Consider the following 22,613-nt stretch of genomic DNA (forward strand, 5'->3'; position numbering starts at 1 on the left):
CTGGCTGAGAAGCCAGTGGGGCACGGACCGGGTACAGAAGCAGAGGGGAGACGGGCCGGCAGGACCCATGACCGCGGGAGGGGCCTGGTGGCAGTAGGGCAGGAAGTGCGGCATGGTGGGAAAGGGGCAGGCATCTGCAGACAGAGCCAAGCCTGCCCAGGGCCCCAGCGCGGGCAGCAGTGGAGCCGGGGGCCGCCGCAGGATGAGGAGCGGCCGGAGCCTAAAGCCGCACAGGCACCAAGCAGCTTCCGCGCAGGCCGGAGCAGCCGGGGTAGCCGCCGCAGCCCAGACCGCGGTCGCCCCGAGCAGTGGCGCCAGCTCCCTCTTCCTCTGAAGCCGTCAGTTGCGGGTTTTGCACCCCAGGCAGAGGGGTGTGGGGGACGGAGCAGCAACACACGCAGGCCAGAGGTGGTGTTTCTCTCTTTTATTTAAAAACAGTGCTTCATTACCGTTTGCAAAGGCTGGGCCAGTACCCCTCCTCTGCTTAGAGTTTATAAAAGCCAGCAACATGATCAATAATTTATACACATGGAGAGTAATACAAAAAAAATAAGGAATAAAAGCTAAGATCTAACTACTCCGACCTTCACAATTCCAGCTACTTGATAATAATAGGAGTAACCCAATGAATACTGTACGGTCTGACGGCTACTATACAATTATGATCTTAACGAGAAGGGAGGGGTCGCGGCCCAGAAAGCCCTGCGCGCTTCTCGGTGGTTAGCAGGGAAACAGGACCCTGGGCGAGCAGCTCGGGTGTCCCAGGCGTGATTCTGGGGGCGGGCGGGGAAGGGCAGCGGAGTGGCTGTCAATTGCACGAGCATCCCACGGGAGGCCCCCGGCCCCGCCGTACCTGTTTGCCTTGGCAAGACCGCGTGGCGCGTGTGGGGATGGGCCAGTCCCCGCCGTGGGGAGCGGAGGAGAGGTTCTGTGGCATCGGGAGCCTGGCAAAGATTTGGGCCGAAAAGTTCAGACTTGGGCAGGGCCGCTCGGCTGTGCTCTCCGCACGCAGCCCGGCTTGTCCGGCTACTCACAAGCAGAATTGTAACACAAGAAAAAACGGTTCCTGTCCCTTAGGGAAAAAAAGAGGGTCACGTCATCACTCGCTATGTACTACAGCCCGCAGGGGCTGCCCCACAAGCACGCACACACAATACTGTGAACAGAAACACGGGGACCGCTGGGCGGCGAGGCTCACTGCGCCCCGCTTGGAGCTTAAAGCACTCAGCAGGCCCCGGAAAAACCAAACAACAACAAAAAAATTCACTTAAAACTTCAAAAACGTGTGCACCCCTGGGGCTCTGGTGAGGGCGGCAGGGGCGGGGGAAGAGAACCCCTGTTCCCTTTCTGCCCGCCAGGGTGAGCGGAGCCCTCGGTGCTACCACCAGACGGACAGGACCTCGTCCCCAGGCCGCCCGTCTCCTTAAAGGCAAGGCCTGTGTTTGGCTGCCGGGTGCTTGTCTCAGTTACCGACCCCTGCCAACCAGTACTACCATGGCTGAATTGATCTACCGTTTTCCTGAGTAAACTGTACCTGGCTACAGCTGCGGTAACGTGGACAAGGGCACGGCCGCCCCAGCCAAGCGCCCAGCTCCGGGAGCTCGCGCGCTGCCCCGGCGCCTCAGGCCTGGTGCATGGGAGCGGAGGCTGAGGACGGGCCGCAGCCCGGTCTGGGGTGGAAGCCTTTTTCCAAAGCAGGGTGCCAGGGACCCTCCCCCACTCACCCGCTTGGAGGGCAGCCGCTGGCGAGGACACCCAGAGCCTGCTGGGAAGGGCCCTGTTTCCCGTCCAGCTCCCGATGGCTCCTGCCCGGGCGGTCAGCAAAGCAAGCGCGGAGGAAGTGCACGGGGCAGGCAGAGGGCTGGAGGCTTTCGAAGGGAACATTTCCCGAAAGTAGACAGCGTTGCATGTCACAGAGAATCAAGTTTCACTGGTGCATACTACAAATGGTCAAACATTCTCAAGAGCATGACAAAATAAAAACACACAAATTCACGTCTGATGGTCACCTTGCCCACTAACTGTTTCCTATCTTAAAACAGTGCAAACTGAACACAATGGGACCTGGGACTGTGCTGCAGAGAGCCGCAGGTCGGGGAGCCTCCCCTCCCCGCCCAGTGCCTTTCAGACGCCCCTGGGCGCTCTGGCGTCTCCCTGGGCCTGCTTTCGCCCGTGCTCTGGAAGCTTCGTGACTATTATGGGGTGGTGATCAGCCGACTCAGCTGCTACATCTCTGGGAGAGCGTCAGCTAAGCTAAGAGCAGTTGAGCCCTGAGGAGTCCGTGCTGCGGGGACGGCTGCTTTCGCTGGCTTCTCCGCACGAGCTCTCCTCCGCTCCCCCGAAGCTGGGAGCTGAGCCCCAGTCTACTTCTTTCTCAAGGAAAAAACCATGTTGATTGAATTCAGCCAGTGGCTGTTGAAGGGTGACGGCGATAGCAGTTTCTGTTAAAGCCCAGAGCCACAACAATGATGAACCACATGGCAGATCCCAGTTAATCGAGGGTGGAACTGAGTGACTCTAGGGATTCTGGAGGAGACCTGCAGGCTCTCCGGGCTGAGAGAGAGAATTCAGGCAAGGAAGCCGGTCTGGGGGGCAGCCGCTTCACACGGGAAGTCCAGGCGACCCACAGCAGTGAAGCTGAGAACATCGCCGTGTGCTGGGACCCAGCTCGGTGAGCTCTCTGGGACCACCAGCCAGCATCCTCCAAAGCGCTGAGCTGAGCTCGCGCCAGCTGTCTGGCTGCTTCCTAACCCGACAGAAGAGCCAGCAGCACGCACTGCAGCTCGGGCCTGGGCAGGGCTCACGTTCGGACTCTCACGGTTCAAAAGTGCAGGCGGGAGAGGAGGCGGCGGCGGAGGAGGAAGCGGAGGAGGCGGCCGACAGGTGAAATCTAAACGCTTATGAGGGCCCCGACTGTTCTGAGCACTGAAAACCCAAGTCCCCTTTGCAAAAAGCAGACGTGCACTTCACCTTGCTAAGGGAAGGAGCTGGAGGAAGCGGCATTGCACAGCGCACTGAACGTGGAGCAGAGCCCTCCTGGGAAACAGAGCTTGCCTGTGGGGCCTCAGCCAGGACCAGCTGAGCTGAAATGCACACGAGGGAGCTCACGCTCCAGCCGCCTCTTGCGCAGGGCGTGGAGCTGCCTCCCCTACCTCCCCGTCATCCTTACCTCTTTCTTGGAAAGAGAGGCTGTCTCACACGCACCCCCCACTCCCTTACTACGCACACAGCCAAGGAAAACCGGGCCTCGCCGCCACAGGGTACGTGGGAATGGCCCCGACTGGGAATGACCCAAACTTCTGTTTCCTTGTCAGTACAAGTTCTCCCTTGAAATCAAAGGAAGAGGAACTCCTCCTCGCCCCAGGCCCTAGAACTGTGACCTATCCCTCTCCTCTAACTAAAATATTTATATATGTGCAACAGAAATGGGCTGCACAGCAACAAACCCGACGTGGGCTTGAGGGAGGGACGCCCTCAAGGGGCAGCGGGGTCCTCCCCAGGATGGAGAACGGCTCTGGGACATCCCCAAGCCATCTGTGTACACACGCCCAGCACGCAGCACTCCGCGCACAGCCGGCTCAACGCTGCTGCACGTCAGTCATTCTAATTCGGGGCGTGAGCCAGCTGGCAGTCAAGAACACACGTGGGAGAGGAGCGAGCAAACATGGGATCCCAGCAGCCCCATGACAAAGCAGCAACGCCACGTCTCTGCTGCTCCGTTAGCAGCTATCCCCGGGGTGAAAGGTCACCCTAGTACCAATGCGGATCGGCCAGGGAGCCAAACAGGCGTGCTTTGCCAGGTTCTAATGCCTTCGTCTGGAAATGCCGTGGGAGCCTTGCCCCGTCGGCTCTGTCCAATCCTAGGAGAGAAGCGCTGTCTCTCCTACCTCGGTCATAACCAAGGGGGAGCCACAGCCGGACAGCAGTGACTCACTGCTCTTCCTGGCAACACGGAAGCTCCTTGCCGTGCGCGCCCCCTCCGCTGCGGGGAGGGAGCAAGCTCAGGGGCTCCGGCCCCGAGTCCTGTGGTGTTAGGTGTACCAAGAAGTCCAGGTGCTCAGCGGGCCGTCTTTGGAGGAGGGCGAGAAGCAGGCTGGGACAGCCACGAGGGCTGAAGGCTGTGGACAGAGAAGGGCCTCCCAGAGTCTCTGGAAGATGAAAATTCCTATGGCTTTGGAGCGAGCACAGCGTGCCCTGGCTGCCCTGACGCGTCCTGCTCACGACACTCCCGGGACAGCTGGCCTGGCGCTGGGCCGTTCCCTGCCCCAGATTCTGTACTCTACCTTTGTGCTCTGTCTGTACTGACTTCCTGACGCAAGAGAAAGAGCGGGAACGGCAGATCTAAGGTTCCTCTCCTCGTCCTCACCCTTCTCACTGTTTCTCAGCTCTGGGCCCAGCGAGTGGGGGAATCTGGCCCTGGACGACTCGTTCTTCCTGTCCCTGGCTCCTAAATTCCTGAATTTGAGGACGTGGGAGCAGCACGTTAATGAAAGAAGAGAAAAGCTAAGCCGTGGTTCAGTCAGAAGGGGAAGCAGCCCAGCAGGAACGCTAGGGTTACAGGAAAGAAAAGAAACGACCACTTTCCTACTCCAGAGCTCACCCGGAGACGGGTTTTCTAATGAGGTGTCTCCCATCCACAGTCTGAGAGCACGTTTGGAAAGATCAGGCTAAGATTCCAGAAGCTCTGCCAACCCTCTCAGGCTGTGTGTGTAAGATGACTGTGAAAAGAACGGGGGAGAAGGGGGGGAAGAGGAGCCGGCTCCTGCTGGCAAGCACAGGTTCCTATGCGTCAGCAGGTGGATTCCAGCCACAGCCAATCAGAATCGCCTGCCAAAGCCCAGACACTCAGAAGACCGGAAGACGACGCTGTTGTGGGAAAATCTCGTCCAGTCTGCACCAGAAACACTTTGGTAATTCTGTCTGCTGATTTCTGATCAGATGCATTTATCAGCTCCTAATGTCTCTCCTTCCTCATTCACTTCCTCTTCCGTGACTGACAGAATAAGCTAAGCACGGACATACAGACATGGAAATGCATTATTATTTTTTTTACCACAGTTAAAAAAAGAAAAAAAAGAAAGAAAAAAATGCACAATCTTTGGAACAAAAGAATTAAAGGCAGAAATTTAAAGGAAAAATACATATTCAAAGAACATAGTGAGGTATAAAAAAGTATTCTCTTTTTTTTGTGTTTTTTTTTGTGTGTGTGTGTTTGCTTTCCTCTTCATCTTGCTATAGAGTTCCTCTACTTAGTAAATATTGCAATAGCCAGGCCTCATGGACTGGGGGCTGTCCCACTTGCAGGGTCTCACGTCACTTCAGTAGGGGGCAAATCGGCTGTAGCCACCTCGGTATAAACTCGCCTGCAGTGATTAAAAACATAAAAATAATTAAACGGTTGGTGAGAGAAAACATGAAAAATGAAGAAAAACGTCCCGCAAAAGGATCTGGAAAGAGGTTTCCTTCAGAGCCAAGACAACCAATCAGACACTGCCCCACGCAGGGCCAGCGAAGAGCTTCGCCCGTGGGCATGCGGCCCAGCACCCAGCACACCCTGCTGACCAGACGCTCTCGAGGGAGCACGGTGACGTCCATCAGCCCAGAAGCAGGCCTGACACTGTTAAAACGAGTTCTGCAAAGAGTGTGCTTTGTGCCAGCGGGGCTCGAGGCCGACCTGGTCGACCGCTCCATCCCAGCCAAAGACAGGTGCGGATGCCTCCTCCTCCCACCATGGAGCACTCTGACCAGGCCACTGCCTTTGGCAAGTGCAGTTCTGTCCTATGTAAGGTGGTTCTGTATCCAAACCCGAGTCAGTCTTTTCAATTAGCAAAGTCTATTTCCTATTCCATCTATACAATACGCCAACCAGGTTGTGTCTTGACACACATGAACTTGTATCTATACAATACGCCAACCAGGTTGTGTCTTGACATACATGAACTTGTATCTATACAATACGCCAACCAGGTTGTGTCTTGACACACATGAACTTGTATCTGTAGCGGGGGTTTTAGTGATTGATCCCAAAAGTTCTCCTGTTTTCTCAAATGATGTCATCTAATGGTCTATCTCTTCGGCCAGAAGTCCCCAGTACGGGACTTGCATCATGGGGGCGCCAGGGCAGGCCTCAGGAGCGCCCCCGAGTGTCCTCGTGCTGTGTGTGCTACCTCAGTCTAAGTGCTTTCGGCTTCCAGGGCCTGCTACGGGCCAGCCGCAGCCATCTACCGAGAAACCACGCTGTCCTACTCCAATCCGGCCTGTTTCACACTTCATTCTGCCTCACTCGGATCAGACAACCCAGCTGCACTGGCTGGAGACAACGCGTGCCTCCGGGAGGTGTCCCTGTCTCCTGTCACGGCTGGGGAGTCCCAGCTACGCCAGCCAGGGCGCTGGTCAGGAGGCGTGCTCCACCTGAGTGCCACAGACTTGCAGACTTCCGAGAGCGAGTCCTGCCACAACTGCTGCGGACAAAGTGACCTGAGAAGTGACCCTTGGCGATGCCGAGGGCCAGGTGCCAGGAGGCTTCAGAGAAGCAGACATTCCTTGGCACCTGCGTCTGGAACGCAGACATACCACGTTTTTTGAAAAGCTCTGTGAAAACTGGAGAGCCTTATGCCCCCAACCCAAGCCTCTGCCAACGCCCATGGATAGCACTGCGCCACAGAAGGCACCTGGAACGTGGACAGAGTAACCGTCCACTCGCTCCCTCTCTTCTCCACCGAGTGATGCCCTTACGCAGGCTCTCACGGCTTCCTTCTCTCCGCTGCCCCAGGCAGGCCACGTGGCCACGGCACGGCATGGGGAGGGGACGGAGCGGGGGCTCTACTGTGTTGGCAGTGGGTGAGGGGCCGGATTCGTTACCTGCCTAGATCTTTCCCGTCAGCGGGCACAAGTTAGGGCTCAAGACAGAAAGGTCCACATACTCACCACAGCGCCAACTCCATAGCTAGCGGCAGGGGCAAGGGCATGGTAGGGGTCGGCTGTGTACACCCTGCCATAGCTGAAAAGGAGAAACACAGTCAGAGGCTGGGAGCTACCGAACTGCAAGGGCAGCTGTGGGAGACGCGCGGGTCACTCGGACCGGGCTGTTGTCAGGAGGACTGGCAAGGATGGGTGAAACCTCTCCCGCTTCTACTCGCAGGGCGGTGACTGACACACCCTGAAGGGCATCTAGAAACCAGAGTAGATGCGGGTTCGAGGTGAAGAACGGGGGGGGGGGGGGGGGGGCTGGGGTTCAAGTCACAGGGGGGGGGGGATTTGGGCCCCGTCTGGGCTGGCGGCAGCCTGACGGAGGAAGCGCTGTGGCAGATGGCAGAGGCAGGAAGGGGCGTGGTGCCTGGGCCGGGGCCCCGCCCTACGTACCCGTCGCTGTAGGCGGCAGCGGCGGCGGCCGCGGCTGTGGCTGCGGTCGCAGTAGCGGGCTGTGCGTATCTGTAGGCTGCATATCCACCCTACAGGAGAGAGGAGGACTGACTTTACAGACACGCTTCCCCCGGGCCAGGCAAACACGCACCCGCCCACGCGCATACACACACGTGTGGACACAGGGACAGACACGAACACGGACAACATATGGGAAGAGCATGTTTCAAACTGCCTCGGTCTGCATGTTATGGTTCTGAGAAAATGCGATCCATTCAGCGCAGGGACTTGCTTTCGTCTGTGACGCAGCACACTGTGCACGTGGGACCTGCTGCACGTGAGCAAGGAAGTAGCAGCTTGGATCTTTCTCGCGTCACAGTCTTGGCTGGGAATTTCAACAGTGAAAATGTCAGGGCAGGTGTTTGGCGCAGCAGTTAAGACGCGACTTGGGATGCCCGTGCCCGGTCACACTAACAGAGTCAGGGCCTGGCTCTGCTCACTCCTGATTCCAGCTCCCTGTGCAGCCTGGGAGGCAGTGGACATGGCCCTAGCAGTTGAGGGCATGACAAGAACATGGGAGATGTGGATTAGAGTCTCTGGGAGGGGGGGGTGAACCAGTGGACGAGAGCTCGCTCTGATGCTTACTATTTCTCTGCCTTTCAAATAAAAAGAAAAAACAATGGGAAAATAGTCATGGGACGCTGGGGAACGCTAACTGACAAGGAATGTACATCAGAGTTAAGCACACCCCCATTAAGTGGACATGTGTTAACTCCAGGTGCTCTGATGTGTGCTTGGATTGAGTCGCTGCTGGGAGACCACAGCACGTAGCTCTGCTCCATCCAACCCAGGAGGGCTTTGTCAAGAGGCTACGATGATGAGGCAACATTTAGGAAGGTACACCACAGAGCAGGGGTCGGCAAACTTTGGCCTGTGAGTCAAGGCAGCTTGCACCTGTCTTTGAAAGTAGCTGTGACATAGACCACATGGCCTACAAAACTAAACTATTAACCTTGGCCCTCTGTGGACAAAGTCTGCCGACACGACCTGCACTTCCACCTGGGCTGGGCTGGCAGGTCAGGGGCCACACCCAGCCTCTGACTGCACTGACTCTCCTTCCCTGAGAGGCGAGAGTCTCACGGCCTCAGAGCAGCCGCTAGGGCCCTCTGCCCACGGTGCTTACTGTCTGAGCGCGACACCACCCCGACCAAGCGCATCTCCCAGAGGCTGTCGGGTCGGGCTGAATCACACGGCTCTCTTCACAAAGTGTTCCAGCAGCAGGGCCACGGGAGACGAGCACTGCTGAAAAGTGGCAAAGCCCCACTTCCTTTTCCCCTTCTAGAATTTACGCCAGGCACCTAACACTAACCAGATGTGAAGCCCTACTACTGCCCTTTAGCTAGCAGGGAGGACGCTGTTGAATTGGTCCATGCGGGTGCCAGTCAAGTGGTGCACAATACAGCGCATGCGGGGGATCCTGGAAAAGCTCAGCTACGCGTGGATTTCAAAGTTGTTTTGCACCAAAAGAAAATTATCTTAGAATTCCATTTGTCCATGAAATGTCTGAAATGCTCTCATTTTATTTCTATAGATTAAGTATGTCCATTTCTCATGAACTTCTGAAATTTTCTATTCCTTGAAAATTTCAACTTACATAAACCTACAAACTCCTGTATCACTTCTTGGGATTGAAGGCGAGTGCTTTTTAATGGGAGCCTTGTTCATGGCTATCTGATACACAGCAGCTTCTTTCTATTTCTGGTGAATCTTATTTTGGAAAGACCTGTAAATCATACAAGAAAGCAGCTGCTTCCTTGTTCTTGTGTAACTTCTGCTTTCTCTAACTGGAGGAACCGCACTGGAAGGCAAATTTATTCTTGCTGCTTAAACTGTGCCGCCTGAGGCATCAGGGGCAGCTTCAGGTGCGTTAGACATCCCGGCTTGGCTCCCAGCGTCTCTGTTCTTCGAGTAAGTGCTCTGAAAACTCAGCTTCTGTGTGGTTACAAATTCTTCCACAGACACTCACAGAAACAAGCGGATTCTAACGAGTATCACCGGACGCTGGCCAGGCAAGGCTCAGATGGGGCTGGGCAGGGGCTACCCTCGGGGCAGCTGGAAGCGAGCTCCCCGGGGCCCCCACCAGCTCTATCTGCCGGCCTTCAAAGAGCTGGTGGAAAATGGAATTAAAAGGTAAGTTGACTCTGGTGCAAAATTTTAAAAAATCCTTGCATAGCTTTTTCATAGTATCTATTTGCCTTCTGTTTTTGGCAGAGCCTTTAGTTAGCCTCACCAACTAAAGTATTTTCCCTTTTTACAGCTTCTAAAGCAGAAATGAAGCAGCAGAGCCCCTGCGGACCTATGCGGAGGCGACCTCCGATGGCTCAGGTCCTCGGGTACCTAGAGAAGGCCTCTTGGCTCACTAGGAGAGTAGGGGAGCAGCGGCCGCAGGCCAGCCCCAGGGAGCGTTCTGGCAGTAATTCAGTAGTCTGTGGTTTGTCTTCTTGGTGTTCCTTCAAATACAGAAATAATCTTTGAGAACTTCAGCAGGTAATAAAAGCAGTTGGATGCTGGTTCAGATTTGCCTAGCGGGCTGCGTCACCGGCCCGCACAGCAGGAAGGCAGAGGCAGCGATTCCCGGGACGGACGGAGGTGCGACAGCGCTGGGGACCCCGGAGCGGGCAGACAAAGGTTAGACTCATCCTGAGCATCCTGTCAAACCCTGGCTTTGAGCCGCAGTCTGCTAATTCTAGAAAGAGGGGTGCCTGGCAGACGCCTCTCCCCTCGCTGCTCTTGCCTCCAGAAGCCTTGGGGACCGTAGGGGCTCAGGAGCAGGGCTGCACTGCCTGGAGTGGCCTGCGGGGAGGACGGGAGAGGCGCCCGGTGCAGTGGTTTCCTTCTTTTATACCCAACTCTGCAGCGTGAGGATGCTCTCTGCCTCTCAAGTTCAAGGACAGGGATGCAAACGTCTTACTGATAAAAAAGGCTGGAGAGGGTGTCAGCATTAAAGAGGAACCACATTAGTAGTTTTTTAGAAGGCAGGTATTTCAACGTGACTGCTCTCCTAATTGCTTTACATGAATGGCACCAAGGCCAGGCCATCACAGAGAAGAGGGCTGTTTGGGACGGACAGGTAGCTCACCAAGTTAAAGCAATCAAGTTGCATACCAGGGTTTTACTCCTCTTAGATATATATATTCTTAACTCCAAAGTATTTCTGCTGCTGCTTATACCGCTTATTCAATAAAATGTATCTCAAAATGTAGGACGAAGAAAATTGAGACACACTTATTTCCATTCTGGATTTTGGAGTTTGTCCAGATCCAGGCCAAGAAACTGTTTTCTCAACTCCCAGTTCTACTAGCCAATCTTAAGGTTTTTGAAGAACATGAGAACAAAGTGCAGTTTGAAACACCAAGGTTTTCATTACTGTTTTTTAAGTTTTTCCAAAAGAACAAAGGTGGGAAGGAGAGAGGGGAGGGGACTCAGGCGTGGGGAGGGGGCATGGCGCCACATTTATTAATCACATTAAAAACTAAGCATGCCAACATCTGGAGCTAAAACAACCAGCAAAATCACCACGTTCAGACTCGGATTGGCTAACTCTATCTATCCCAGCATTCTCTTGGGACAGCGGTTCGCCCTAGGCTCTACCACAAGCTCGGTGAAGTACACAGCCTCAATTACTAGAGCGTGCAGCCACACGACCTGGGATTACGGAAACAGTCAGTCACCACTCGGAGTTAACATTCCAGACCCTAACGCTGGCCCCGCCCCAGCCCAAAGAAAGAGTCGATCTTGCCCACCCTAGCCCTGGCCCACACCACGATGTTAATAATTATAACAAGCAGTAACCCATCTGTTATATCAGAGAAGGGAACAGAGACTCCACTGAGAGATTTAGAGTGAGATGTTAACATTTCTTCAGCTGACTGCACAAACAAACAAACAAAAAAAGAGGAGAAATAATTCATTTGGAGATATGAAGTCATGAAGTAGCTGATGTGTATTGCTTTTAACCATGCACTGATGCAAAACTGAAGCAACCATTAATAATAAAAATGAAAAAGAACGTATGTGTTTACACACAATCAGACCTGTTTGATCTGAAGCAGTTTGCAGATTCTATCTGTGTGTGATTTGAAATAAAACAAAAATGGGGATTAGCATGGCCACAGCACACCCTAATGTAGCAGGGCACACACAGACAGCTTTTGGGGACTCTCAGAGCTGGACAAATTTGGCATGGCTAAGCCTGATTCAAATACACACACGCCCCGTTACAACACTTTCCGGTTCCTCTCTCGTTTGTTCTGTGTGACTCCTGCTGTTTCCCACTGACACAGCCCGAAGCCCGCATCACACCTCTGTTCACCTGCTGGACCCTGAGAACACAATTCAGTCCTGTGTAGCACTCCTGTGCTCACCTGTCAACACCTGGAGCTGCCTCCTGGATGGAAACAGTTTTTTTTCCTGTATCTGTAACATATCTCTGACTTCAACTTCCAGCTTTTTTTTTTTTTTTTTTTTTAATGCTATTGCCTTTCAGAGCCTTTTCTGGAACGACTTTTGAGGTTGTTAAGGTCTCGGTTTTCCACAGCTCAGTGTCAGCTCCTTCCGGAGCTCTCCACTCTGCTCTGAATCAATTTTCCAGCTAATTATAACTTCATCGTGTCCCCACATGGACCATGATTTATGGAAAAAACACAGAGCTGTGTTTTAAACTAGACCAAAACAGAGGAGTCCCCAACACCATCCCCACCGCTCTGACCTTCACCTCCCACACCGGGAGACCTGCCTGTCCTGATGTTAAACTAGCCTTCAAAATCACTCCTTCTGTTTCAGGTTTACATTAAAACAGGACTTTGGTGAGCATGTGATGTCAAGACACCGTCTTTCTACCTGGAAGACAATGACACTGTGTGACACTGAGGAGGAAAGTGTGTACCACTGTGACCAGCAGACAGAATGAGAGCTGTTACCTACAGGTAGTGTATACATCAGCAGAGTGCGGTGGGGGCGGGGCTGGCGGGGGTGATGCTGGAAATCCCTACAGCAGAGCAGAGAGCTGCTCCGACCAGCGTGGGGTTGATGCTGGGCCGCTGGGAACCACTTTATTGTCCCCAGGTGGTCCTAGCTCCCTCTTCTCCCTCAGGCCTCCTCACACCAACTGAGAACCACTGCTCCAGAGCCATGACAGAGCTCTTATGTGGTAATGTGGCACCTCTGATTAAACAGAGATAACACAAACTGGAACACAAGAACATTAATATGGTAACACTGCTGCTGCTTTAGATCGAGACTCATCTACCTTGAAAAGTAGTTATGAAGAATTTTGAAAGAAAAGTAAATTTTATTTTATTATTTAAAATTGGGGGGGCGGGCAGCACTGTGGCGTAGTAGGTAAAGCTGCCGCCTTCAGTGCCGGCATCTCATATGGGCTCCAGTTCAAGTCCTGGTTGCTCCACTTCCCATCCAGCTCTCTATGGCCTGGGAAAGCAGCAGAAGATAGCCCAAGTCCTTGGGCCCCTGCACCTGTGTGGGAGACTTGGAAAGAAGCTCCTGGCTTCTGAATAGCACAGTTCCAACCACTGTGGTCAATTGGAGAGTGAACCAGCGGATGAAGACCTCTCTCTCTGCCTCACTCTGACTTTCAAGTGAATAAATAAAACTTTGAAAGAAAATGAAGTTGAGGTCAGGGATGATATTGCCATGCTCAGCGTGATACCTTCCACTGAGTTCTCTGTGAGAGACGAGGGCCGATCTTTAACGAGTCGGACCTCTCAAACTCTTTACTCCTGCACATCTCCCCAAATCAGCTCAGTGCTGAGCTCGCTGGGTAGCCCCCAAACTAAACTGACCAAAGGGCCTGTGAAAGGCCACTGACTGCTTCCTTTCTCCCAGCGCCCAGCCATCAGCAACCTCCTTATGCGTGCGGGCCTATCCCAGTGCCTCACGCCTCCTCAGAGGAAATGGCCTGCTCGGCCTCTGAGTCCCAACAGGTCCAGCATCCGCAGCAGCGCCGTCTAGCTCCTACCGGGCTGTACCTGGAGCCTGACGTGGGGTTTACCCGGGTTCTCTCTGGACAGTCCTACTTCTCCCCCATTTTCACTTCTTTCACGACATTAAGAAAACGTCCCCAACTGCTAAGCTCTCCAGTATAAAGAACAGTTTCCACAGCAGGGGCAACTGTGATGGTCAAATGAGAAGAGGTGGCAGTGATGGGACGGTGCATGTGACACGCTGGCGCAAGGCCGTGGCGGTGGGACGGGCGCTGGCTCTGGGGAGGGCTGGCACGTGTGGGATGTGACTGTGCGCTGCTGAGGTGGCAGGGCTTAGATCACACGCTCACAAGTCTCGATTGTCCAAAAAAGCCTCTGTTCCCATCTCTAACGTGGAGCTGGAATGGTTAGTATAATTCAATGTTTTCACTGCAATCCACAATCTGATTGGTTGGCAGGTCACACTGGCACTCCTACCTGAGGTATTTTAGCGCTAATGATTGGTTCCTGTAAGACTATTCTATAACAGAACACAGGAAGAGCAGTTCAAAAACACAGCTGTGGAGGGAAAACAATCATACAAAATGCCCGCTGAGGGCGCACCAGCCTTTTCTTTCCTTTGGATGCAAGCATGCTTTTCACAGGGGAGCACTGGGACGGTTTGTTACCCTCTTAAAAGGCAAATCGGGGTGAACTGTGCCTTTTCTACTGGCCAAAAAAGCAGGGGCCGGGGGGACAGATCCTCCCAGCCCTATCATCTAGGTCTCTTTCCACACCATGGGCACGACTGTGAGGGAGCAGTGCTCCGGAGAGAAATGTGCCTGAAAGAGACAGAAAGGAAGAAGATGCTAGCAGGGCTCCCTGACTACGACACAACAGAGAAAGGGATTAAAAACAAAACCAAACAAGAAGAAATCTCCTTATTCAGAGCAGGCCGAGTTTCCCTAATGTCTTCTCTCGGGCTCTGGTTGCATGCACTCCTTAGAGCAGCTGAACGCTCCGCTCTAACCTGCCTCCTGAGGGACCGAGGACGAGGCGCACGGAGAGACCTCCAGGGGTGGGGCATGCAGAGGGAGGCAGACAAACTCAGGGCAAGCGACAGTGTTCTGAAGAAGCAGCCCTCGCTCCCTCACACACGGAATATGCATTTGCAAAGCTGGGATTCTATTGGGCTCTTCTATTGGGCATAACGCACACTTAGTTTTCTTTAGGGGTTTCAGACGTTACTTCTGCAGTAGCAATCAACCTTCTCTCCCAAGTCCCTCTGCTTAGGAACCCAGCAATGATGCTAACATTACAATCGACTACTTTCGCCAAGGGCGTGCTGGTAAAAACCATCTCGGCCAGACCAGAGACTGCTTCCGCTCAGCTTGGTGACGGGATCCAGGGAGCAGACACGGAAAATCAGGAGTGTTTTCCCAATAGGTTCAGAAAAATCTCCTCTCAATAAATCTTAGTTTATAAAGTAAGGAAATGAGGGAACCATAAACAAATATTTGGTTGGTTGACAAGGTGGAAGTAGGCAATTCTGAACGAGATAGAACAGGCCATACTTTTAAAAAAAACCTTGATTTACGAAATAATTGAAAAGGAAAAGCCTGCTCTAATAGCCCAGATTTCAAGAAAATAACTTAAATAACAGAAAGATGAGTTTCATGAACATGGAGACCAATGTACATGGAGAAGCCCATGCCCGTCCACATGTGACCGTGTGCATTTAGAAATGGCTGATTCGGTGCAGAATGGGATGGACTCCCCCCGTCCTCAAGTTTCACTGGGAACGTGGGGAAGAGAAAAATACGTTGTTACTTCTTGAAGCCCTTCAGAGGAAAAGAGGAGGATTTCAGCTAAAGTACAGAGAGGTAATGTAACATGGATTAGTTGGGTTTTATGCTTGGCTATACGAGTAATTTATATGATACTGGGTAAATCATAATCTGAAAGACATCTGTTAAGCTGGAGGGCTGGACCAAGTAGCATTATATTAGGCCCACGCTGAAGGCCTGCTCTGAATTGTGTGGTTCCGTAGTCACCTGTACTTTGGGGGACTGTATCTACCATCTTATCTCTACTTTCTGCCATACACAAGTCTCTAAGTATATTCTTAATAAGTACAGTGATTTTTGTGGTCTGCTAGAGAATCTGGCAGACAGTGGAAACAGTCACTAAGGAGGTACTCTTACCGATTCTGGGAGATCAGGGTAGAAAAAATATTTCTAGGTAATTTCAACCTATCCCCTCAGAATAATCTCAGCTGACAAATTTTCCTAATAAATTCCTTTCTCAATCACGTGGGTAACTAGGTCAAGCTTGCCTTCAGAAAGGTTCTCATAGAAGACTTCAACATCAAAGACTCTGGGGGCTGATGCTGCGGTCCAGGGGGTTAAGCCACCACTTGGGATGCCTGCATCCCATATCAGAGTGCCAGTTTGGGTCTGAGCTGTTCTGCTTCTGATCCAGCTCTTTGCTAATGTGCTCGGGAAAGCAGCAGCAAACGGCCCAAGTGCTTGGGCCCCTGCACCCACAGGGGAGACCTGAATGGAGTTCCAGGCTCTTGGCTTCAGCCTGGTCCAGACCAGGCTCTTGTGGCCAGTTGGGGAATGACCCAGTGGATGGAAGACCACATCATCTATATGTTAAGTAATATGTGACAAGTCAGTCATAGAACTTCAGTTACAGCTACTTTAAATAATGAACTGCACGTTAACATGGCAAGGAGGACAGGACTCTTCGAAGAGAAGTCTGGGCTGCTTTCTATGCCTGTCATTCCTCTGCCAACCCTTTTCAGGAAGGGTGCCCAGTGGCTGTGCCTCTGGCACTGAGTACCTGGCCCCTCTCATTACTGAAACTCTTCACTGGCATCTCTACCTCTTCTTCATTTCAGTCTCACAGTTCACGTTCTCTCAAAGCAGGTAAACAGGAAAACACACAATTCAGAGTGCTTACTGACACCTGCACAAACCGCAGCTCTAGTGGTCTACAGAGGGATGTGAAATGAGAAGACAGGTAGAAAAGGGAAAGAGCTTTTACACGACTCAGCTAGTCCTGTTATTCACATATGCAAATGGTAGGACAGCAATAAAAGACTTTAAACCTGCTGATCATCTCAGGTAAATTAGTGGACCACAGACATCTGTGGGCAGAGGGAAGGGAAAAGAATATGTCCAGTAGCCGGGCCCTAGCGATGATCAGGAGACCAGAGGCTTGGTTTCTGCACCCAGGGGCAAGCGCAGTGGCAGAGAAGCATGCTTGCATTCTTAAATATATAAATGTATATATATATATATCCACAAGGAAAAAAATTAAATAACATATTAAAAACAAACCAAAACAAAACAACCAAACCAAACCAAAGAAACAGAAAAAAAAAGGCTGGCTTGTCGGGGGTGGGGTCGAGAAGGCCCCGGTGTGTGTACTTACATAGAGGTCAGCACCGTAAAATCCGTCCTGGTAAACCACACTGCAGAAAATCCACACAAAAACAAAAACAAAAAAACAAAAGAACAGAAACACATTCCGGTTATTGAGGACGGCAGCATGCACATGCGCTCTACACAGGCAGGTGATGTATGAATACGTGGCCGGGCCCGGGCCGCAGCGCGTCGGCGAGGGAGGCGTGAGTGCACGCACGCAGCACGCGGCGCCAGGGCACGTGAGGCGGGCCGAGGGGGGCAGACTGGGCCAGCAGCCTGGCCATCTGGCCGTTAAAGGACAAGTGAGGCAGCAGTGAGCACTCCCCGAAGGGCCTGGAATCGGCTGTCCGAGACCTGCCGGGCTGGAAGCATCAGCATCTCGTGTTCCGAGTAGTTTTTCAAGGGGCTTGCTCAGGAGGAAGTTTTTCTTTAAAGAGCTTACAAAGGCGGGTTGTAGGGGCTGGGGCGGAAAGGGGTTTATATGTGAAAAAAAAAGTGAACCCAAGGAACTCCATCAGTATCAATACGCAAAGTGTGCTTCAAAATGATGTTTAGCATTTTGTCTTCGGTTTCACAGCGATACGTAAATTTTTCCCTGATATCCATACATCACCTGCTTTTTACCCTGCACATTAGACATGCGATAAGATTTGGCTGATCACACAAGCATGCAAAGTATTATTATTCAGCATTTTAAGAACCAATGCAACACCTCAGAAAAACAAGTCAATCAATTCTGACCAAAGTAAACAGAGAAATGTAATTAAAAAAAAAAACACAACCAAAAATACCCACAATGCATTGCTTTCACAAGCAGAGATAATGAGCTAAAGGTTAAGGTGATTGGTCCAAGGTCCAAGAATTGAAAGGTGCAGTGGGGATCCCAGATAGTAACAATATAATCCAGAGTGGGAAGGAGTAACTGGAAGATTTTAAGGGCTCTTTTTTGACCATAAGAGTCATACATGGAATTCTGAAAAATACAATGGATAGCTAAAGTTCTGGGCATGTCAAAGGATTCTCCTGTCTTATTTAAAAGAATAAAACCAAGAAGGTAGCTGGTTAGAAACAAGGGGTTTAATTTCCTGTAATAAATTTGTATCAAGTAAACAATGCATGTCTGCCTCTCTCAATCCTGAGAAATATTATACTATTATTCTTAAAATATGAATTCTCAACCTTGTCAAGTACTTTTGTGCATATGTATAGAATTACCCCAAAAACATTATTTTGGGACCCAAAAGACGTGGAACAGCTGTAGAGATTTGGGTATTTTAAATCAGATGATCCATTTATTGTTTATTCAACTTAACAAGATGGAAATTTTCATCACTAGACCTTCTCCGTTACAATAACAAGCTGGCAAGTAAGGTCATTAAGTCATATTTTTACCTTGAATATGATAACTTGCTTCTTACAGGTAGCCAAGATGTTTCTAATTTCCATTTCCAATGACTTCCGTTGTAGTTACAAGAGGGGAGGGCCACACTTTGCAATGCCCCACACTGCACATCGCCGTGCCTTTGTATTACTCAACAGGCAAGTCAAATCATCAGTGATGTCCATTTAGCTAAGTTTCACTCACTTTCAGAATCTCCAACTGTACTTCAAGTCTGACATTAGAAAGTCATCTCTCAATTGCATTTCAGAAAAAAGAGACTTGTTCACAATGAGGAGGCTGATAAAATGGACAGCACTGAGGCCCAGTAGAGGTTAATTAGTCTTCAGTGATTTCAGTAAAGGGATATAGGCAAAGATTAAAAACCACTCCTTCTTTAGGGAAGTGCTGGCATTAAAAACATGACTGTATTTTACCTTAAGCTGAGTCACTTACTGGGAATATTTACTTACATTCTAGAAGAATTCAATATTCCCTGTATCAAATGCCACACGGAATCTAGTACGCAGTGATTAATGATGGAATTAGTTCACTAAGCTGAAAAGCAATTCTAGGCCATTCCCCATAAAAATACTGGACTTATTCCTTGCCATCTTCCACGTAAACAGGTGGTTTAGTTAATAAAAAAGAAAACATGGGAATTAGTGTTCAATGTAATGCATAGAAATCGATGTGGTTAGACATAAAGATAAAACATCTTTGAGCTAACATATACCTGACACAGACTTGGTAGAGAAAGGGCTCTCAAGTTGGGCCACACACTGAAATGACCTACACTGAACAGGAGTGAATCCAGCCACTTTGTCAAGTAACTCAGGAAGGTCACACAACAGGGAAGTCCCATGTTTTGGTGAGCAGTTTCTCCTGCAAACATGGCAGTAAACGCTCTGGAATTACATGGAAGACACTTCATGACCAATTTTCCTAGTGTTTAGAGCTTCCCAAAGGTTCACTTTCATGCTTCCCTTGAGTATTTGTTGATGAAACAATACATCTTTATTCCCTTCTTTAAAAAGAGATGTCAGAGGTTGAAGGTCAAAGGTCAGGTTGAGAGAAAAAAGGATAAAATTAAAAGTAAGTGATGGCAGAAGATGGAGATGATGGAATGCATGGGATTGAAACATCTATAAACTGCAAACAAAAGCTAATTTCTGAAGCAGTCCCCTTCCAGTTTTTCTTGGAGCCTGCCCACTTCAACATGCATACTTGCCTTGTCTAATAAAAATGCTTTAATTCTGTGGAATGGAGGGCTCCTAAGGGTATGTCCATTTGGTCTATGAATGAGTGAAAGTTAGGTTAGTGCACCTCAAGGGTAGCCAATTTTGCTGACAGAGAAGGACATACAGAGGAGGCTCGCTCCCTTTGTATTTTAACTAAGTGGCAGCTAATAGGCTTCTCTGCTGCTGTGGATTCCTCGGGTAGAGTACAGAAAAAAACCTGTCACAGGCAGAGAAAAGATGAAGAGGAGAAATGTCACATCTCTGTAGAGAGAAAGTCCTTGGTACAACTGACTTGTAAAAGTCCACTCTTTATAAAATATAATATACACTGCAGGCTGCTAACACTGGGACACAACTCATCACGAAGTCTGCCGCCCTCACTCCTCCTCCCCATTTGGTACGAGGATTTATTTGTTGCTATGGAATCATTCCACTGCATGAGACACCTTCCGCACCAAAGTCAGCGGGGAAGGGTGCTCAGCTCCGGCAGTTATCACCAGCATTCAGAAGCCAACTGCAGTTTAATTCTTCCTATGTCTCCCTGTCTCCCTTGAGTCAATTGGACTTGGTTCATCTTTGAATTAACCTCTTGTAATCCATTTCCTACAAAGAAAGCAAATCCATTGTGGGTAGCTAGCTCTGCTGCTCACCACCCGGGCAGTGAACCTAAGGGGAGGGCGCCCGTGACAGCCTCAGCCCCAGCGCAAGGTGGTGAGGCGGGTGAGCACAGCAGATGCACTCTCGCACTACAATCCCAAGCTCCTTTTTTGGTTCTCTAAAGTCGTGTTAATCCACATTCGTGCGCTGCTGCGTGAACTCATGCCAACACACCGCTAGGAAACACAACACGCTCTGGCCACTGTCTTAAGCCACTTCCATGAGGGCTTAAGGTGGCCAAAATGAGGTTTTGTAAATTGACATCTTGTTACATTCTGATGATGACATATTTTGGTTCTTGCCATCTAAATCCGCTAATTTGTAAAAAAAAAAAAAAAAAAGTATTCTTTGAATGATCTCTGATGTGGCACGGCAACATCCCAGAAGTTATGAGAGGGCCACGGTATGCTCAACCGCTTATGTTAGAAACATACTGATTTTGGAATCAAACGCTTACCCTGGGTAGGCGGGGATGGCTGTTGGAGGTACCGCTCGGACTGCACCGTACACCGTCCGCCCTCTGCCCCTCAGATGGGCTCCTCTGAAAGCGGCCGCCGTGGTGGCTGCAGTTGGGTAGGGAAAGCCAGGAACTAAAGGGAGACCCAAAATATGACAGAAATTTCAACTTGCATTCAATAGTAGGTACGCTGTGGCAACCCGCAATGTGCAATTACAGAAAAGATAGAAAAGACCTGTATCACGCATTTCCTGAAGAGGTGGCCGCACCCCTACTCCATGCGCCCCCTAACCTGGGCCACGGAGCGAGAAAGAAACGGAAAGAGACCCAACACGACAAGTAAGTGATCCCAGGCCTCCATCATTACAGATGGCAGTCTCTGCTCCTTCCCAGCTCTAGCACCAGCAGCTGGTGTGAAGCGGGGCCAGAGGCTCTGAGAGCCAGTCGTAGTGAGAGACACGATTTTCACCTTCCACAGACAGTTTGAATCAGGATGACGTCAGCTCTTTAACGGCCCAATTACTAGTCTTGTTTCCAAATATTATTGTGTGCATATAGTAATTATTCCTCAAAAGAGTAATCTGCTGGAGGCCGGTGTGTGGCACAGTGGGTAAAGCCACTGCCTGCAATGCCTGCATCCCGAATGGGTGCTGGCTGAGTCCCAGCTGCTCCGCTCTAATCCAGCTCCCTGCTGATGTGCCTGGGAGAGCAGCGGAAGATGGCCCAAGTGCATGGGCCTCTGTCACCATCCTGGGAGACCCAGAAGGAGCTCCTGGCCTCGGCCTGCCCGTCCCTGGCCATTGCAGCTATCTGGGGAGAGAACCAGCAGGTGAAGATCTCTCTTTCTCTCTAACTCTGATTTTCAAATAGGTAAGTCAATCTTTAAAAATAAAATAATGGCCAGCGCCGCGGCTCACTAGGCTAATCCTCTGCCTGTGGCGCCAGCACCCCAGATTCTAGTCTCAGTCGGGGCAGTGGATTCTGTGCCAGTTGCTCCTCTTCCAGGCCAGCTCTCTGCTGTGGCCTGGGAGGGCAGTGGAGGATGGCCCAAGTGCCTGGGCCCTGCACCCCATGGAAGACCAGGAGGAAGCACCTGGCTCTTGGCTTTGGATCGGCGCAGCAGCCAGCTGTAGCGGCCATTTGGGAGGTGAACCAACGGAAAGGAAGACCTTTCTCTCTGTCTCTCTCTCACTGTCTAACTCTGCCTGTCAAAAAAAAAAAAATAATAATAACCTTTTGGAATTTTCATAGGATGCCAACTTCCAAGACACATGTTATCTTTAGCTATTTCCTATGTGTCAATCTCACTCCTTTACTTGAAAAGTTTTAAGCCAGAAATGTCCATTTGGAGGGAAACTGCTCCTGCCTGCTGCTTCAGCCCTTGGAAGAGGCCCACGGTTTCCAGACGCCAGCCTTGGGGAAGCAGGCCAATGTTGCTTCCAGGTTTGCTGGATCCTGGCTAATGATACCTCGGAGTAAAATGGCTCAGGTCAAGGTGACTTCAGAGACATCAGGAGAGCGGAGGATCATCAGAAACAGCGACCCTGAGGCGTGTGAGTGCGCGAGGCTGACAGGCGGAGGGCCTGCATCACACGCTTGGCACCCGCTCCTCCTGCTGCTTCCTTCATCACCAGTGCACATGGAAACACTCTCCATGCCCCCCACCCCCGACTGCACAACTGTTTTTGTGTCATGGCTGGGAAGATTCTAGCACAGGAAAGCGCGAGAGGGCATCGTGACAGTGTTTAGTCTCCTTCCCAAGAATGTGTCCTTGGGAGCCAATGCTGTGGGTGAAGGCTCCGCCTGCAGTGCCGGCATCCCATATGGGCACTGGTTCATGTCCTGGATGCTCCTCTTCAGATCCAGCTCTCTGCTGTGGCCTGGGAAAGCAGCGGAAGATGGCCCACATGCCTGGACCCCTGCACCCACGTGGGAGACCTGGAAGAAGCTCCTGGCTTCGGATTGGCTCAGCTCTGGCCATTGTGACCATTTGAGGAGTGAACCAGTGGATGGAAGACCTCTCTGCCTCTCCCCCTCTCTCTGTAACTCTGCCTCTCAAATAAATAAATAAATAAAATCTTAAAAAAAGAAAAAAAGAAGAATGTG

The 22,613-nt window shown here is 51.1% G+C and overlaps 1 protein-coding gene and 1 long non-coding RNA gene across 53 annotated transcripts in view; one reads left to right on the top strand and one right to left on the bottom strand.

Annotated features, from left to right (window-relative positions):
* Positions 1–409: 409 nt before the first annotated feature.
* RBFOX2 (RNA binding fox-1 homolog 2) overlaps positions 410–22,613 on the bottom strand; it is a 319,017-nt gene continuing 296,813 nt past the window's right edge. For 13 of the 50 annotated variants that reach the window (XM_051846008.2, XM_051846007.2, XM_051846014.2 and 10 more), the window contains 6 exons: positions 20,508–20,640; positions 16,782–16,821; positions 11,457–11,488; positions 7,363–7,451; positions 6,928–7,000; positions 410–5,363 (listed from right to left, as the gene is read on the bottom strand). In XM_051846008.2, coding sequence (XP_051701968.1) covers positions 5,309–5,363; positions 6,928–7,000; positions 7,363–7,451; positions 11,457–11,488; positions 16,782–16,821; positions 20,508–20,640 — 422 coding nt within the window. In that variant the 3' untranslated portion in view covers positions 410–5,308. Of the gene's footprint in view, positions 5,364–6,927; positions 7,001–7,362; positions 7,452–11,456; positions 11,489–13,838; positions 13,882–16,781; positions 16,822–18,888; positions 19,038–20,507; positions 20,651–22,613 lie in introns of all 50 variants that reach the window. The other 37 variants (XM_051846012.2, XM_051846011.2, XM_051846015.2 and 34 more) reach the window with 6 other exon arrangements.
* Positions 9,148–22,603, top strand: LOC138844428 (uncharacterized). 3 transcript variants are annotated; one of them, XR_011380269.1, is made up of 5 exons: positions 9,148–9,284; positions 9,381–9,552; positions 9,680–10,050; positions 12,205–12,347; positions 12,515–13,043. It is a non-coding gene; the product is annotated as an uncharacterized lncRNA (long non-coding RNA). The 3 variants fall into 3 exon arrangements; XR_011380270.1 differs by lacking the exons at positions 9,680–10,050; positions 12,515–13,043 and adding an exon at positions 22,368–22,603 and having other exon boundaries at positions 9,179–9,284; XR_011380271.1 differs by lacking the exon at positions 9,680–10,050 and having other exon boundaries at positions 9,179–9,284.

Source organism: Oryctolagus cuniculus, chromosome 11, assembly GCF_964237555.1.
Source record: "Oryctolagus cuniculus chromosome 11, mOryCun1.1, whole genome shotgun sequence".
Classification (NCBI taxonomy): domain Eukaryota; kingdom Metazoa; phylum Chordata; class Mammalia; order Lagomorpha; family Leporidae; genus Oryctolagus; species Oryctolagus cuniculus.